The following is a 17,824-nucleotide window of genomic DNA, read 5'->3' on the forward strand; positions in this document are numbered from 1 at the left end:
TTCTCAAGCCGCTGGAGGGTTTTTAGGCATTCTCCTTCACATTTTTACAAATTCTTTGTGTATCATCTTGAAATTCTCTTGTAAGTGAATATAAACAGACACACAAAATGATCATCATCTCCATCAGTGTTACACAAAACTGCAGCACACGGGACATTGGAATACCAATAAAAGAATTTGGACCAAGAGGTCATGGCAGGCTGATCTGGTCAGCCTTTATATGCGTCACGTTGCGAGTGTACTCACCCAATAATGAATTCCTGTGATTAGTCAGATATTGTCCTCTAGTTTCATATCCCTTAGAAAGTTATGGCAGAAAACGTGTTTAGTCAAATAATATACAATTCATATGGTGTGATTAATTAGCCCACAGCCACACCAGTCACAACGCACCTGTCAATTGTGTGCCCCATACGGTACGTTTGTTGAGAATGCCACTTTTTGTGGAGAATGCCACTTCTCAAGCTCCACTTCCCTGGAGGGTTTTTAGGCATTCTCTTGCACATTTTTACAGATTCTTTATGTATCATCTTTAAATTCTCTTGTAAGTGAATATAAACAGACAAACAAAATGATCATTGTCCATCTCCGTCAGTGTTCATCAGCAGAGATCGGAGTCTCCTGGGCCCAGCTGTGTCTCCATGAAGAGTGACACGTCCAAGGGAAGACTCATCAACTTCAAAGATGGACGCCACTCTACTGATCAGAGGTTAGAATGTAAAACATAGACAAAACTGTAGCACACAAAGTATTTGGACCAAGAGGTCATGGCAGGCTGATCTGGTCGGCCTTCATATGCATCGCGCTGCGAGTGTACTCATCCAATAATGAATTCCTGCAATTTGTCAGATATCGTCCTCTAGTTTCATATCCCTTTGAAAGTTCTGGCAGAAAACGTGTGTTCAGTCAAAAATCTCCACTTTTCCACGAGCTGCACAGCACAGACAACATTCTCTCTGGGCGAGGGGCAGAAATTAATGCAGGACTGAATATATCAAAACTACCTTTGGGAAGCACAAATGTATGGGGCACACAATTCATATGGTGCGCTTAGCCCACAGCCACACCAGTCGCAACGCACCTGTCAATTGTGTGCCCCATACGTTTGTGGAGAATGCCACTTTTTGTGGAGAATGCCACTTTTCAAGCCCCTGGAGGGTTTTTAGGCATTCTCCTTCACATTGTTACTGATTCATTGTGTATCATCTATCTTGAAATTATCTTGTACAGTAAGTGAATATAAACAAACAAAATGATCATTGTCCATCTCCATCAGTATTCATCAGCAGAGATCGGAGTCTCCTGGGCCCAGCTGTGTCTCCATGAGGAGTGACCAGTCTATGGGTACACCTATTGTCTTCAAAGATGGACACCACTCCACTGATCAGAGGTTAGAATGTAAAACAGACACAAAACAACACATGATTGTGTTGTTCTCACACTCATTAGGTAGGCCTGGGGCCAATTCTGATATCTTCACAAATTAGTACCACCCAAGGTGACCGTCCATTTTTTACATTTTTGACTTCCTACATGTCTCTAGTTTACATTTTGGTATGATAACCCTTTTTTGAGACCCAGCTTAAAGTGATAGTTCACCTATTTTTTACATGAAGCTGTGTGAAATACTTGCCATTAAAATAGTGGTTACAAATGTATCAATCCATTACCAGAGTCCCGTGGTCAGAGTTCTGGTCAGTTTTAGATGAATATAAAGTAGTTCCGGTGATTTGGCAGGGGCTCATGGCCCAATCATTAAAAATAGATGAATCCACAAAACTAGCGTCATTTGTATTGTTGACCTATTTCTACCAAATAGACCAACTTTCGTTCAACTTTGACCCCTCTGTCACATGGTACTATTTTTTGTGTCCAGTATCACTACGCCGCTGCAACGTATTTCCCCAAAACAAGGTGCTTTGCAGTCAGCTGATCAGAACGAAACCTCGCTCTATATGGTAGAAATAGGCCAACAATAAAAATGACGCTAGTTTTGTGGATTCATCTATTTTCAATGATTGGGCCACGCCAAATGGCCCCCACCCCATTGAAACTACTTAATATTCATCTAAAACTGAACAGAACTCTGACCACGGGACTCTGGTAATCAATTAATACATTTTTAACCACTGTTTTAATGGCAAGTATTTCACACAGCTTTATGTCAAAAATAGGTGAACTATCACTTTAATTGATGTTATCAGCCGCTAGATGGTTTAGTGATGAAAAGTGACGAGTCATCACTTTTCATCAGTTTCATCAGTTTTGTGTTTTCTGGGGCCATTTGTAGTACAAAGGAATGTTTTTTTGTGCAAAACAAATGCGTGCAATAGATTCAGCATCATGACAAACCCCTAGTTTGACCCCTCACATCCTACTTAAATACCCAGAAAAAAATATAATATTTTCCTGTATAGAAAGTCGATGGGAGACCGACTCTAGCGGCTGATAACATCAATTAAGCTGGGTCTCAGAAAGGGTTATCATACCAAAATGTAAACTAGAGACATGTAGCGAGTCAAAAATGTAAAAAATGTACGGTCACGTTGGACGGTTGGGTGGTACCAATTTGTGAAGATATCAGAATTGGCCCCAGGCCTAAGGTAGAGGACAGAATTCATGGCATAATATACTGCATGATTTGTACTGCTCTTCATGCTGTGTTGATTTAATTGCACGTGTGTGTGTGTGTGTGTGTGTGTGTGTGTGTGTGTGTGTGTGTGTGTGTGTGTGTGTGTGTGTGTGTGTGTGTGTGTGTGTGTGTGTGTGTGTGTGTGTGTGCGTGTGTGTGTGTGTGTGATGCTTCTTCCACAGAGACCATCAGGAGAGATCACAAGATGCCATTGGCCAATCTGCTCGCAAGCATCAAACAGACCTGGACTCCATATTTAAGGTGTGTCATTTCACATCCAATATTATTATCCAATAATGATGTGAAAAATGATTAGCGTTTTTTTGACCTCCGGTACAGTTACAATGAAAATAAAAGTACTTTCAGTACTTTCTATACTTTTACGTATTACTTTTCTTAACTTTGACAGTCAGACGACTCCGACTACATGGCTAGGCGTGCGACTAGGGTTAGAGTTAGTGTTAGTAATGGCTGAATGGCTGAAGGTGTGAATTCAATCTAATGGTGGCTCACAACAGTTGTAATATCAGTGCTGACGGAATATTTGTATTATTATTTTTAATGTGGAACTCTTAGAACAGAATCGTTATATCGTAACTAGCTTTTTGACTTATTTTTTTAGGGGGGGGGGGGTTGTGATGGACATAGTTTATTTCTTTTCAACTCTGTTCTACACTGTTCTACATTCTACTCAGGAGTTCGGCATTGATCAGTGTTGGAAAGCAACTCGCTGTTCATTTAATTAGTCTGCATTAGAGGTGTCACGATACGCCTAATCCACGATTCGATTCGACTTTCGATTTTAAGATCACAATTCGATTAGATATTCAGTTTTTATTACATTTTTATATTTACGCTTGTTTCTCAATGAATAACCTTCATCTGAATAAGAATTATAAATAACAAATGAGAATCTAGAATAATAAAACGTTTAACATAAACTTTCATCAACTGTCATTAACATGACAAGATAACATTATTTGAAATTATAGTTTGTTTTTTGGCCCATTCCAAGTGGCTGACTGCCGTCCAAAGTTAGCGTCTTTGGCAGTAAATGAGTATGGACAACCCAATCAAACAAGCTGCAAGGTTCGACTTAATGGCGATGCAGCTTGGTGTGCACGACAACAGACATTTTAAACGGCCAATGCTCACTTGTTTTCGCCAACCCGAGGCATGGATTCTGAGGCAGAAATGGAGGGACATGCTAACTCCGAAATCTACCTGGAGAAGCTCTTTGGTATCGTTGTGGATGAAGTCCATATGACATGCAAATAGTAAGTAACATGCAAGAAAGAAAAGCCTGGGTAAAGCCTCCAGTTGTGGCTCAGCCAATCACAAGCCACGGCCATCAAGGCATCGCCTACGGACACGATAGTGTCCGTAGAACAGAGGGGCTCACATGAAAATGTATTTTAATTGTAATTCTGCACATATAAAATATATGTAGCCGTTCGGATATCTTATTTTACATCAATATTGTTCATGTGAACTAGTTTGTTTATGCGTATTTGTTGAAATGATGAAAATCAGTATGGTGATTACCGTTCCAGGAAGATACATATTGTGAAAATAGCAGATCTAGAAGCTCACAAGGACTCGCACTGCAAGGCGCTGTGAGCTTGTAGATCGCCTATCTTCACAATATTTGCCTCTTTCTTATTTTACAATTTGGTATAAAAAGGTATTAAAAGTCTTTAAATGGACAGATATGCTGTAAGGTCCACATCACACTGATGAGAACCAGTATGCGCGCGCAGGTCGGCACCAAATGAACCGCACCGCCCATATAGGATGCAATGGATAAGTACGTGGTCAATGCACTCACGTTTAAAAATGCATTCCATCAAACTTTCAGATGCTGTTTTTCTCGCAGTATGGAGGAAGACTGTTTATGATTTTTACTGTGATTTCTCACACTTGAAATATGTAATCCTTGGTTTGTGTGGATTTTTAACAATAATAGCGAATCAAAATAGTTGTACTTCAAACCCCACCTCCATTCGCTGTCATCAGAACGGAGGGAGCACTCCTCATGATCACGGCACCAGAGCTGCTACTGCTCGCCCAGCTGCAGTCCATGAAGCCTAATTTATGCTCTGTCCTGCGACGGTGTCGCCACAGACCTCCAAGCTCAGAACGGTTGCATTGGTGACACGATGTGAGCTTGTATATCAGCTACTCTCGACGCGCAATACTGTTGCACAATGAAGTATATAGTGTCTCGATAAGGGCGCACCCATGGGCACACCTCACTAGCACACAAGAGGAGGTTGATTGAACTGAAACCAGCTCACCCCAAAACAAAAGGTTTGGGGATCTGTTGGGAATTGATTATATGATACAGTCACCTGTGCATTCAGCCTCAATTTTTGTAAACAAATAATTGATCTATTATACACTTATACTGTATGCTGGTTTGTTTACTGTGTTGAGTGAGAAAACAAATGTTTTACCCCCATTTTGGGAACCACTGCTTTACTGCCTCTGCGGACCAAGATGTCTGTATTATACTAGCATTTGGGTGTACTTGTGTTAGAGGCTAAAACAATATCGGACTAGGAATGTGTCATGTGCCTGCAACCACCAACCTTAAGCGCCTTCTTTGGGTGATATTGAATAAAAGATAGTCAATGTCATCCAGCTAGAGTGCTGAGATTGGCCGACAAGCAACTGCTGCAAGCTCAACCCCTGCAAGGTAACCATGGGTGCTCACACGTTTGCGGCTGCAGCCCCCAGGCTATGGAACAGGCTGCGCTTTTTTATTAGGTCTGCTCAGTCCATCAACATTTTTGGAGCTGTGTGGAACACAAGCTCCCTATACGTGGCCGTGTGTGTAGGTATGTGGGTGGGTATGTGGGTATGTGGGTGGGTCTGTGGGTCTGTATGTAGCCTGTATGTAGTAACCCTGGGTGACCAGAGAGGTGCTGTTGAGTCTAGCCTGCCCTGAGCATCAACTGCAATACACACACACACACACACACACACACACACACACACACACACACACACACACACACACACACACACACACACACACAGCTCCACTTCGAACAGAGGTTCGATTTTTAAATCTATGCTTAAAACTCATGTATTTTCTTTGGCTTCACCTGAGCTCATTTTATATTTCTTTTTAGTATGTATTGTGTTCATGTATGTTGACACTTGTTTACATGTATTTGCTTTTATTGTTTTGCTCCTGCTCTGTACAACACTTTGGTAAATGTCAGTTGTTTTAAATGTGCTTTATATCATTTACTGCCAGACACTAAAAGCCATTGGTAGTGGTTACCTTAGAAAAGAGCTTGGGGACAGTGATTGACAAAGACACAAAGCCAGTTAACCTCATTGTTGAAATCTTCCACAGCGCTGGAAAAAAAAAGAAAAAAAAAAGTGGAATAATCTTTGCATGTTGATGGAACCTGTAGAGTGGTTGTTGCCACAACTTATTTAGGTATGGGTTTGAACGTTCACATGTTGTGATGTAGCTCATCACAAAGTGTAGACAGGTAGAGCCAACTGATATAATCTTGATCAGGGACTTGTTACAGTACTTCCAACAGGTACTTCAGTCACTATAGTCAGAGACACGTTTGTACACTGACAAGACACCAAGCATTGGTTTCAGTACTGATTGATGCTGTTGTAGACCAATGCCAGTATATAATGTAAGTGTAATTAATATTCAGTAGGCCTACATTATGGACAATCATTCCAGTTTTTAAACTGCAGCAAGCTGAAGCAATACTAGAGCAATACTAAATTCCCATTCATATTGTACACGGTTTCGACAGGAATATAGCTTACTTATTTGTATTTATTTATTTTTTCTGACAGGGTACATGTTTATAGCCTAGCTACATTGTTACATTTTTTTTTTTCAGAAAGGCTACATATTTACATCACTTTTGAGTAGAAATCTCCGCCTCCCACCGGCTTCAGATTCGGCACGCACGTTCTCCGCCGCGGCGCGGAGTGCAGCGGCCTCGACCCGGCCCGATGTGCGGTTTTCCCGAACCGGCGCGAAATGTTCGGAATCTCCGTATGCGGAGATGATTGTTGACATCAGGCTGTTTCTGAGGAAACCGGCGCAAGCACTGACTCATTGTGACATCACATCATAAAAGGCTCTGACATCATGTACGCCACATGAGTCAACAAAAAATGCCATGGTTACGTATTGAATGTCATCAGTATGACGTGTTTTGATGTTCCTATATGGGCATAAATGGACACAGGCAAACATATGGTCAAAACGGGTCTTATGACAACAGGTATAATGGGGTTTGCATTAAAAGGTAGGGCATTCACAGAGATCTCCATATAGGCTACTGTATGGGCATAAAATGGACACCTGTATGTGGAGCTGATGTCTGACATCAGAGTTTTCCGGAACCGGCACTGTGTCTGCAGAGATCTCCATATATGGGCATAAGTGGACACAGGCAAACAGAAGGTCAAAACGGGTCCTATGACAACAGGTATAATGGCGTTTGCATTAAAGGGTGGGGCATTCATTCCCTTTTTCAAATTCGGCATGCGCGTTCCCCGCCGCAGCAGGTAGTGCAGTGCCCGGCCTCGACCCGACCCGATACGCGATTTAGCAATAAGCAGATCTACAAGTATAACTTGCTACTTTAACAGACAATAATGCATCAAATATGACATTCATGTATTAAACACTTAATCACTATATGCCAAATGATTGTGGTGCCGCAGGTGTCAATACTTGTTTCCCCCTTCACTACAAATCCCTTCCCAAAATAGCTGTTCTGTAAACTTCAAAATGTGTCAGATTGTGATTTTGACAAATGTTCACCTTTTAAGACATGCCCAGGATAGGCTTGCTTGGGTTAAAAAAAAAAAAAAAAAAAACATTAAAAAGATAGGAAAGAAATATTTCTGCAAGACAGTGAAATGTTTACATACTTTTTTCCCCCCTTTTTTATGACCAGTGTTATACTGAAGTCAACTCCTTACATTTTGAGTTAATGTATTTTTTTGTTGCTTCATGTGTAGGACCATGCTAAATTCGTAAATTTTGCTCTGCCGCGTCTCTTTGAATACTTTCACAAGTTCTAAGATGTCCTCATCCTCTCTGGAGTTCTTGCGATAACCAGATGGGTCAGAGATACTTTTTGGCAACTTGGTCCATTAGGTCTCTCAGTAAGACAAGGGACTTAAGGTGGTTGCACACTGCACTGCGTGTTTTCGTTGCGTTTTGGAAATCCGAAATCCAGAGGCCAGGGAGAGAGAGAGGAAAGAGAGAGAGAGCAAGGCAGTCTGTGGCGACACTGCGAAAATCATAGCTGTGCTTTGCCAAGACAAGGCCAAGTCTACCACCCTGCATATTCACAGGATGTATGAGGCCGGCCTTAACATCACTATGCTTGTCAGGAGTGAAGATACAACCCTCTCTCGATGACTGGCTTATTTGCGCCCCCTCATTCAGGGTGTTGTCAAGAGTCCTTGCTCACATCGAGGCAATTGGCATGTCAGTGAACCTCGAAAAGGAGCTTGTTTCTCCCAACGTCTGTAATGGCAGGCATGGCTGACTACACAGAGGGTGGAGAGGATACACAACCTCCTGAAGTCTTTACGCCTTGGGGCAAGGTGACATGGCACAGACTGCTCGACATGCTGACCTCAGTCTCAACTAGCAACACCTGTGAAGGAAGCAATGAAGCGGCCCAATCTCCCTCCAATATGGCTGCAAGAGCCCATTCCTCTTCTAGGAGAGAGCACTGCGTTTGCTGTTGAAAATCTCACAGCACCACCTGTCAGTTACTTCTTCTTCCAGAACGTGCTGTATTCATCAGCCATTAAGTCGTCTTCATAGAGGACTTCTTCCTGTTTCACCGCCTTCTGGGTCCCCTGGGGCTGTTACATCTACATCCACTACAGAGGTGGTTCACTGACCTTCACATTGACCCCTGCCTAGACACAGGGACAAGGTCAGGTGCCTTGGTTATCTCCACTGCTCGCGGGACAATGCATTCCTGCTGCATGTTGTTCCTCTCGGCTCGGTCCCGTGACGAGAGATGGTGACAGCAGATGATTGGGCCACGGTATGGCAGAAGTGTTCAGTCCGGGGTATTAGGTGCTCTCAGTTGTTGAGGCCACCATATCAAGGTGCTAGAACTCAGGATTCAGTGGTGTTTCATGTCTACCATCAAGGAGAGACCAGGTCGTATCCTCAATTGTGTCCAGGTCCAGCAGAAGGGGACAGACCTCTCAAGTTGTGAAACAGCAGAAAATAAGAAAATATGTTTATTTATTATTATTATTATTATTGTTTTAGGCTGTATTGGCAGGAATTTTATTTGGGGGAGGACTGGGGGACTGGTTAGCATCCTCGCATTCCGTTGGATACCATTGTGTTCCAGTTCCGTATCGCCACCCATATTCACAACCATGTGTCTTTGTGTTTACATTTACTTGCCCGGCCACAATTCTGATTGGTCGATATTTCATAGTTTCTATCTTTTGCCATAACTTTTGAACAGTTTGTCGTGAAGAATACTGAGTCGCCTCACCGGACTTAGTTGCAAAATGTTGTCCTTCGTTAAAGTTACTTAGCTCTGGTCCATTTTCTGATTGGTCGATAGTTTCCCCAACGTGGACAAAGGTGCAAGAGCTCTGCCATTTAATATTATTTTGCGTTTCAGCTGCTTGAGGAGAATCTCATCCCATCTGTGAAGGACGAGCTGGAGAGGTTCAAGACGGTTTTGGCAACAGATGACACAGAATTCTTAGAGAGCCAGAAGCAGGAGGATGGTGTGGTGGACAGTGGGGACGAGCAGATAAGGAGCTTCAGGGAGGGAGTTCTGAAGATCACCCTGCACCTACTGAGGATTCTGAATCAGGAGGAGCTGGCTGCGACCCTGGAGAGCAGTAATACAACCTTTATTGAATCTTAACATGGTGGAGATCAGTAAGAACGTCTTTATTCAAGGTTTTAAGACAATGGAGAGCAGTAAGAAAGCCTTTATTTGCAGCTTTCTCCTCTGCGTCATCAGTGCCCATAACCTAGTTGGGGTTGGCGAAAGGGCTGTGCGGAGTTTGCATGTTCTCCCTGTGTCCCAGAGGGTAGGTACCTTCACAAAAAAACATGCAATAATCCTGGTCTCTATACTGCATCCCTCTGGTCATCTGGGGCACCTGATGGAGGGGAAAGGAACTGGTTGGTTTAATGTGTTCCTTCAACGTGCTATGTCCTACCAGGGAAACCCCCCTGTCAGGTGATAAGAAGCGGCCTCCTCATGTATTGGTAGAGGGAGAGTAGCGCCCAGGATTACAGTTTAGGCAATTGGCATTGAGTGCAAAATGGGTTACAAAATATTGGAACAAAAAAGGCAGACACATGATCCCCTTTTAACGTTAGACCTCTCATTGGAGGACCACATCTACCATAATATATTGTACACTTACAGGTGTTCTCTGTTTTTTGGTCATTCAGGAATTCTTCCTGCTGTGTATCAACGACAATTCAAGTCTAAGCTGAAGAAGAAGTTTCTGTGTTTGTCTGAGTGGAACTCAAACCAAGAAAACCAAACAATTCTGAATAAGATCTTCACAGAGCTCTACATCACAGTCGGAGGGAGTGGAGAGGTCAATCAAGAACATGAGGTCAGACAGATTGAAACGGCATCCATAAAACCAGCTGGAACAGAAACAGCAATCAAATTTGAAGACATCTTTAAGCCTTTACCTGGACAAGATGAATCAATCAGAACAGTGATGACAAAGGGAGTGGCTGGCATTGGTAAAACAGTCCTAACTCAGAAGTACGCTCTGGACTGGGCATCAGACAAAGCCAACCGCCATGTCCACTACGTGTTTCCATTCACCTTCCGAGCGCTGAATTTGATGCTGAAGAACAACAAGAAGTACAGCTTGGTGGAACTTCTTTCTCTCTTTTTTGGTGAAACCAAGGAAGCAGCAATATCCAGCTTAAACGATTCAAAAATTGTCTTCATCCTTGATGGGTTAGATGAAATTCGGCTTCCTCTGGACTTCGAGAACAATGAGATCTGTACTGATGTCACAATGCCAACCTCACTGGATGCCTTGCTGACAAACCTCATCAAGGGAACCTTGCTTCCCTCTGCTCACATCTGGATAACTACACGACCTGCAGCAGCCAATCAGATTCCCTCTCGGTATGTTGACAGATTGACAGAGGTTCGCGGGTTCACAAATCCCCAGAAGGAGGAGTACTTCATGAAGAGATTCAGTGATGAGAACCAGGCAAGAAAAATCACATCGCACATCAAGACATCACGAAGCCTCCACATCATGTGTCACATCCCAATTTTCTGTTGGATCATTGCTGCAGTTATGGAGAACATGTTGAGAACAGATGAGACAGCAGAACTGCCAACGACGCTGACAGCGATGTACATCTACTTTTTGTTTTTTCTATGCAAACAGAAACATGTCAAATATCGGACACATTCTGATGGTAAGACAAACAGTCAGGCCATACTGTCTTTGGCAAAACTGGCGTTTGAACAGCTGCAGAAAGGCAACCTGATCTTTTATGAAGAAGACCTGACAGAGACTGGCATTGATATCAAAGATGCCTCTGTGTACTCAGGACTGTTCACGCAGATCTTTAAAGAGCAGCTAGGGATGTTCGAAGACAAGGTGTTCTGCTTTGTCCATCTGAGTGTCCAGGAGTTTCTCGCTGCTCTTTATGTCTTTCACTCATTCATCGACACTGGTGTCAACAAACTGTCAAACTCACAAACAACCTCTCTGTTGTCCAAGATAATTAGACGCAAACCAGACATGAATCACCTTTGCCAGAGTGCTGTAGACCATGCCGTACAAAGTGAAAATGGACACCTTGACTTGTTTCTCCGTTTCCTGCTGGGACTGTCATTAAAGACCAATCAGACTCTCTTACGAAGACTGTTTGGACTGAGAAAAAGTAAGTCTCAGACAAATCAGATAACCATCGAGTACATCAAGGAGAAGATCAGGGAGAATCCCTCCCCAGAGAGAAGCATCAATCTCTTCTACTGTCTGAATGAGCTGAATGATCATTCTTTAGAGAAGGAGATCCAACAGTACCTGAGTTCAGGACGTCTCTCTACAGACCATCTCTCTCCAGCTCTGTGGTCAGCTCTGGTTTTTATCTTGCTGTCATCTGGAAAGGAGCTGGACGTGTTTGACCTAAAGAAATACTCTGCTTCAGAGGAGGCTCTTCTGGGGCTGCTGCCTGTGGTTAAAGCCTCAAAGAAAGCGCTGTAGGTGATCTGATACATTATATGGATACATTGAATATATTATCATCATATTGCCATTTTATGCCATTTTTTATTTTATGTGATTTGTTCACAAATGTTTCTCCAGGCTGAGTGGCTGTAACCTATCGGAGAGATGCTGTGGCGAGTTATCATCAATGCTCAGCTCCAAGACATCTCTTCTGAGAGAAGTGGACCTGAGCAACAACGATTTGAAAGATGCAGGAGTAACACTGCTGTCTGCTGGACTGGCGAGTCCAGACTGTACATTGGAGACACTCAAGTCAGTATTCCTAAATAATTTCAACTGAACACCATTCAAATGCTGGCTTATATAGAGATTACCCTGATTGATTAATTAATTATTATTAATTAGGTGGAGGCAGATACATTGTAATCATATCAATTATAGGAATATTATCTGCTCATTGATGCAAGTAAGCTCAGTATATATGGTGTATCAAAAGAGAGGGAGCATCTAACTATTGAGCCCCTGAGCATTGTCACCAATTGCTTAATATTAAAATATTCTAATAATGTTATATTGCAAACCTCAACGAAAGTTGGTAAACCCTACACCAAAAGAAATCTATTTGAACTAGTTCCACTCATCCAATACAATCATGGAGAGAAGCTTATCATTTAGATAACTTTAGATAACAATCCCCATCATACAAACGTATCCATTAGCTTCACATAGCAGAAAGGACCAAATAAGCAGCATCCTTGTAATAACCAGACTGTGTGTGTGTGTGTGTGTGTGTGTGTGTGTGTGTGTGTGTGTGTGTGTGTGTGTGTGTGTGTGTGTGTGTGTGTGTGTGTGTGTGTGTGTGTGCGCGCGCATGTGTGCGCTGCTTGGGCATGCATGTGTAGGTTATCAGGCTGTCAAGTCTCAGAGGAAGGCTGTGCTTCTCTGGTCTCAGCTCTGCAGTCCAACCCCTCCCATTTGAGAGAACTTGACCTCAGCTACAATCATTTGGGAACCTCCGGAGTGGAGACGCTATTTGCTGGACTGAAGGATCCTCTCTGGGTACTAGAGACTCTCGGGTAGGGAGAGACTTGCTGCCACTCAGTGCTCTAGTAGGTTTAGCGTAGGGAAATCATACTGTGATGTTGTATAACAGGCCTATTCAACTGATGGCCCGCAGGCATCTGGTCTGTTACTGGTGTCTGGCATTTTGTTCAAAATACAAAATTACTATCCTTTCAAATGCATTATGGTTCTCTCTGAGACTAGATTCATGCAACTTTGCTCACAACTCAACTTAAATAAACCAAGATAAAACTAGTCAAGGGGTGGCAGTGGCTCAGGATGTAGAGCAGCCCCTTTTTGGTTCACAAAGTTCCCGGTTTGAACCCGGGCTCCTCCTGGCTATAGTGTCAAAGTATCCTTGACCAAGACACTGGTTTCCACCACCATCGGTGTGTGAATGTGAAATAAATTGTAAAGTTGCTATATAAATGCAGTCCATTTACCCTTTATATTTGAATAGTTCTGCTGTATATATAGTAATGTCTAATGTACTGACTTTGTCTCTCCTTCACCCCCAGTGTCGACCATGGTGGAGAGTGCAGGCTGACACCAAGTGTGAAGAAGTGTAAGTGTGTATTCTGTTTTATTCATGGAATCTTTTAGATTCATCTATTAAGATGAACAGCTCATATACACAGAAGCATCAGAGTGAGAGAGTGAGCAGAGTGACATTCAGCCAGTAACATCCGTCTGGAAGAAGATAATAATCATTAAAGTAATGTGTCTGTCTGTGTGCCAGCATTCGTGTGTGGCTGTGTGTGTGTGTGCGTGCGTGCGTGCGTGCGTGCATGCGCACATGTGCACACGCATATATCCTACTTGTAAACCAAAGGTGAACATTTTCCCAAAACATAGATTGAAAAATAATCAACATCAATTTATTTTATTAAGTTGTATTTGATTGTAAACTGGTGTTATATTGTATCTCCTCCTTTCATCAGATGTGTGTGAACTCACATTGGATCCAAACACAGCAGATCGACGCCTCTCTCTTTCTGAGAACAACAGGAAGGTGACATGTGAGACAGATGATCAGCTGTATCCCGATCACCCAGACAGATATGAGAACAGGCAGGTGGTGTGTAGAGAGGGCCTGACTGGATGCTCTTACTGGGAGGTAGAGTGGAATGGAGGGGTTTACATCGCTGTGTCTTACAGAGGAAACAACAGACAGGGCAGTGGCAGTGCATTTGGGTTCAACGACAAGTCGTGGTGTCTGCAATGTGAGGGTAATGATAACAATTACATTGTGTGTCACAATGCGGAGGAAACTGTCCTCCCTGTCAGTCCCTCTGGCTCCAACAGACTAGGAGTATATGTGGACTGTCCCGCTGGCACCGTGTCCTTCTACAGAGTGTCCCCTGACACACTGACCCACCTGCACACCTTCCAGTCCACATTCACTGATACCCTTCACCCTGGGTTCTGTTGCTGGCACTGCGGCTCCTCAGTGTCTTTGTGTCAGATCTAGGAGGAGGAGGTATAGTTAAGCAGGGTAAGGGATAAGGTTAGGTCAGCAACCTTTAATGTCAAAAAACGAAACGAAAATAATTAATACTATATCTGTCTAGAGCCGCAATATATTTGAGCCTTATAATGAAGTCAACACTGGCTATAAGTGTATATTACCCCATCAAAATTAATGAGCATTAATTATATGATAACTATTCGCACTGGCCACCAGGTTCCTCAATGTGTGTCAGATAGAGAGGCATAGTATCATCCTGTCAACAATGCTATTCGCTTGTAGCTACAAAATACAAAATAGGGCTTAAGTGGATAATGTATGCTTTTCTATCAATCTAAATCTGAAAATTAACTTGTAACTAAAGCTGTCAAATGATTTGTAGTGGAGTAAAACGTTCATTTGCATCTAAGATGTATATAACATTGTGTTTTTTGTCTGGTTATTATGTTTTTGAAGCTTACCTATGAAATCTTTATTTTTTTTACTTCTCTGTATATGTCTATAAAGCATTAATATGTATTTTTATCTCAAACATTTGGCATTGAACTTGAGACCAGCACTCCCTAACAACCAGTGGGACGAATGCCCGTCAATCAAATCCTCATCACTTATACTTCCACTACTAGCGATTTCCACTTCAGATATTTTACCCTTGACCTCGAGAGTGACCGTGTCATTTCACCACTTTCACCCACATTCTACATATTATATTTTCTTTCTTTTCGTTCTTTTTTTAGAGAAATTATCTCCTTTACGTTTTGTCTTTGTGAAAAGGGTAGGCACAATAAGCCATTGGCTTTAGCCTACATCTTCTTTGTTCTGTTTAATGATTCATATGAAATGAAATGTATAAATTGTATTTTTTATGATCAAAATAAACTACTACTACTACTATTGACCTTTTATACTCTGACACAAAAGATAATAAAGGAGTATTAATGCATTTAAAATGGTTATGTTTGTACCTTGCTTCACTTCTTTTCACTTAGAGGTTGTCCATGTCCATATAATGTATAGAACGCATATGCTATCAAAGTCATAATACCAATGGCAGAACCAATCAAAGCCGGACTGGGGCGCAATAAGCAACCCCTGGGAATGTATTTCTGATCAATGTTTCAAGATTGGAAAATGTGTGTAGAAAATAACAACATCAGGAGACCAAAAAGGGAGGTCAAATATACATTTTAGTGTTTGTATTTGTTGATGACAAGTAGTACACAGGACCACAATGGAAAGTCCCCAGGATTTATTATTTTGGCTTTAATTTCTTGTATCATGTGCTGTTTACATTTAAGACTAATAACAGTTTTCAATCAATCATGTTATGTCCACCAGTAGACCATGAAAATACCACATAATAAATACATAAAATCACTTAATATACATTCATCATTGACAGTCGACCACATTATTGACTGTGTGCAATATTAATACAGTTAAAGGCCTGACAATGAAAGAGTCAAGACGTCACGGAACATAGTGGTTCTCAAAAGGGGAGTTCAGGGATCCACAGGGGCCATTGGGGGGGTTCCAGGAGGTCCCCAGCTAAATGTGTTAATTTAGCATCAAACTCTTTTTAAATACTTTTAATAGGCTATTAAAAAAATCTAATCGTGTATGGAGGATCCCTTGCACAGAATATTTTCAGATCGGGGTCCGCGGACAAATACATAATTAATTTGATCTGAGGGTCCTTTACATGAAAATGTTTGAGAACCACTGGTCTAAACAACAAAAAACAACAAAAAAAGGGTTGTAATTTCGTTCCTGCAATGATTTGTACAACCTCAGACTGTCGAGGCAACTCAGGCAAGGCTCCCTGTATTCAACAACAACCACGATAGGTACCATTGTAACAACAAAACATCACAGACATGCATATTCAAATCAAAACACCTGCAAGTTGAAACTAACGCTTAAAGTGCGATGACAATTTGCTTTGGGGTTGTGCAGTTACCTTGTCACAATGCAACTCGAAATATCGGTGCAGGGTAACAAAGCCAAACATCTACCAAAGTGTCATTCTGCTTTTGACCACTTAAGGGAGTAGTTCACCCAAAACATTCGTTATTTCCTATCAATTACACACCCCATGAAGCCTTGAATACATGTCGAGTTTGCTTTTTTCTCGCATTCCTGAGCCAATAGTTTGATGACCGGCCGGTCAATAGGAGTGACTCTTTGAGACTATATTCATCCTGAAATAAATGTGTTCTGTTCAACAGCTCTGATTACAATACATTCATACAGATATAGTCAATACAAATAAGCATGATGAACATATCAAATATATGAAATCAATGGAAAATAGGTTGCAGTAAAAAAGAACTTCAAGTTCTAAGAAGTTAAAAATGCTTCATTATACAGTCTAATGGCCCTTGGGATTAAAGAGTACCCAAGCCTATCTGTGTTACTGTGCGGTCAAAAGTCAATGTATCAACTGGGATGCACTCAGATTCCGAGACAAGCTGGAGTAAAACACTTCTTTATTGAAAAATATGGACTGACACATCCCGAGGAGGTTCCAAATAGATAGAGAACACCCAAGCAGGTTTGGTCATTTCAAACAAGATTATTTTTTTTTTCTTCGATTATTATAGCATGCTAACTTTCCAGGAATAGAAAGCCTGCAGTTTCTATTAGCCTGGATTCCCATGGACGATGTCACTGGTAGGCGGGTTTCTGAACTGTCCACAGCCCACCAATGAGACGCAGAGTCTTAAAAGAAATGGTACGAAATGTATAGGACCACTAATATGAATCATATAACATGTTATTGAAATATTGATCATTAACCCGCCTTAAGCCCTATATTATTATTGGGCCTCAGTACCTCCAGGCATGCTTATGAACATACTAACATCTTAGAAAGATCTAATTACTGGGGGCGAAAGTTGTCCTGATGCATGTGTGTTGCTGTCTGTGTTTCACATTATTCTGTATTGATGTTATTGTCTCCACCAGCCGAAGGCATGGGGGAGAGCATGTTTTCTCCCCTGTCATTTTTCAAATGGCCCTGTTCTAGCGCCACCATGAGGCAGATGTTTGCAAAACACATTTCTGTACACTACTCTTACAGATTTTGTCCACAAATCCTACAAATTGGTAGACAGTATCTCTACATGTGATCAACATGTATCTGTCTGATTTTCCATATTCCATACTGATTGGCTAGAAATGGCTTCCAAAGTTTGCAGGATTGCTCCGTTTTGAACAAAATGCCTCAAATCATGAACACAGCGTACAATCTTGGTGAAATTGGGCACGCACGTTCCCACTAGGCCGAGGAAGAAATGCCACTTCAAATTTCTCGAATCAGCCTCATGGTGGCGCTATAACAGGGCAATTTGTGTTTTTACCTTTAACTTCACCGTTAAGTGGAAAACTTTGTTTGCGCACAGCGCACTCCCTAGAGGCTAAGGATAAACCTGTTATAG

At 41.9% G+C, this 17,824-nt stretch overlaps 1 protein-coding gene across 1 annotated transcript in view; it reads left to right on the top strand.

Annotated features, from left to right (window-relative positions):
• Positions 1 to 15,338, top strand: part of LOC308281842 (uncharacterized protein) — a 29,602-nt gene extending 14,264 nt beyond the window's left edge. Inside the window, exons 15-23 of the mRNA XM_080722164.1 lie at positions 596 to 709; positions 1,277 to 1,390; positions 2,815 to 2,893; positions 9,301 to 9,526; positions 10,092 to 11,886; positions 11,993 to 12,166; positions 12,757 to 12,930; positions 13,435 to 13,481; positions 13,858 to 15,338. Of these exons, the coding sequence (XP_080578290.1) occupies positions 596 to 709; positions 1,277 to 1,390; positions 2,815 to 2,893; positions 9,301 to 9,526; positions 10,092 to 11,886; positions 11,993 to 12,166; positions 12,757 to 12,930; positions 13,435 to 13,481; positions 13,858 to 14,387 (3,253 nt within the window). The 3' untranslated portion in view covers positions 14,388 to 15,338. The remainder of the gene's footprint in view (positions 1 to 595; positions 710 to 1,276; positions 1,391 to 2,814; positions 2,894 to 9,300; positions 9,527 to 10,091; positions 11,887 to 11,992; positions 12,167 to 12,756; positions 12,931 to 13,434; positions 13,482 to 13,857) is intronic.
• The last annotated feature ends 2,486 nt before the right edge of the window (positions 15,339 to 17,824 follow it).

The sequence above is a fragment of the Nannobrachium achirus genome (assembly GCF_963921795.1).
Source record: "Nannobrachium achirus genome assembly, chromosome: 3".
Taxonomy (NCBI): Eukaryota; Metazoa; Chordata; class Actinopteri; order Myctophiformes; family Myctophidae; genus Nannobrachium; species Nannobrachium achirus.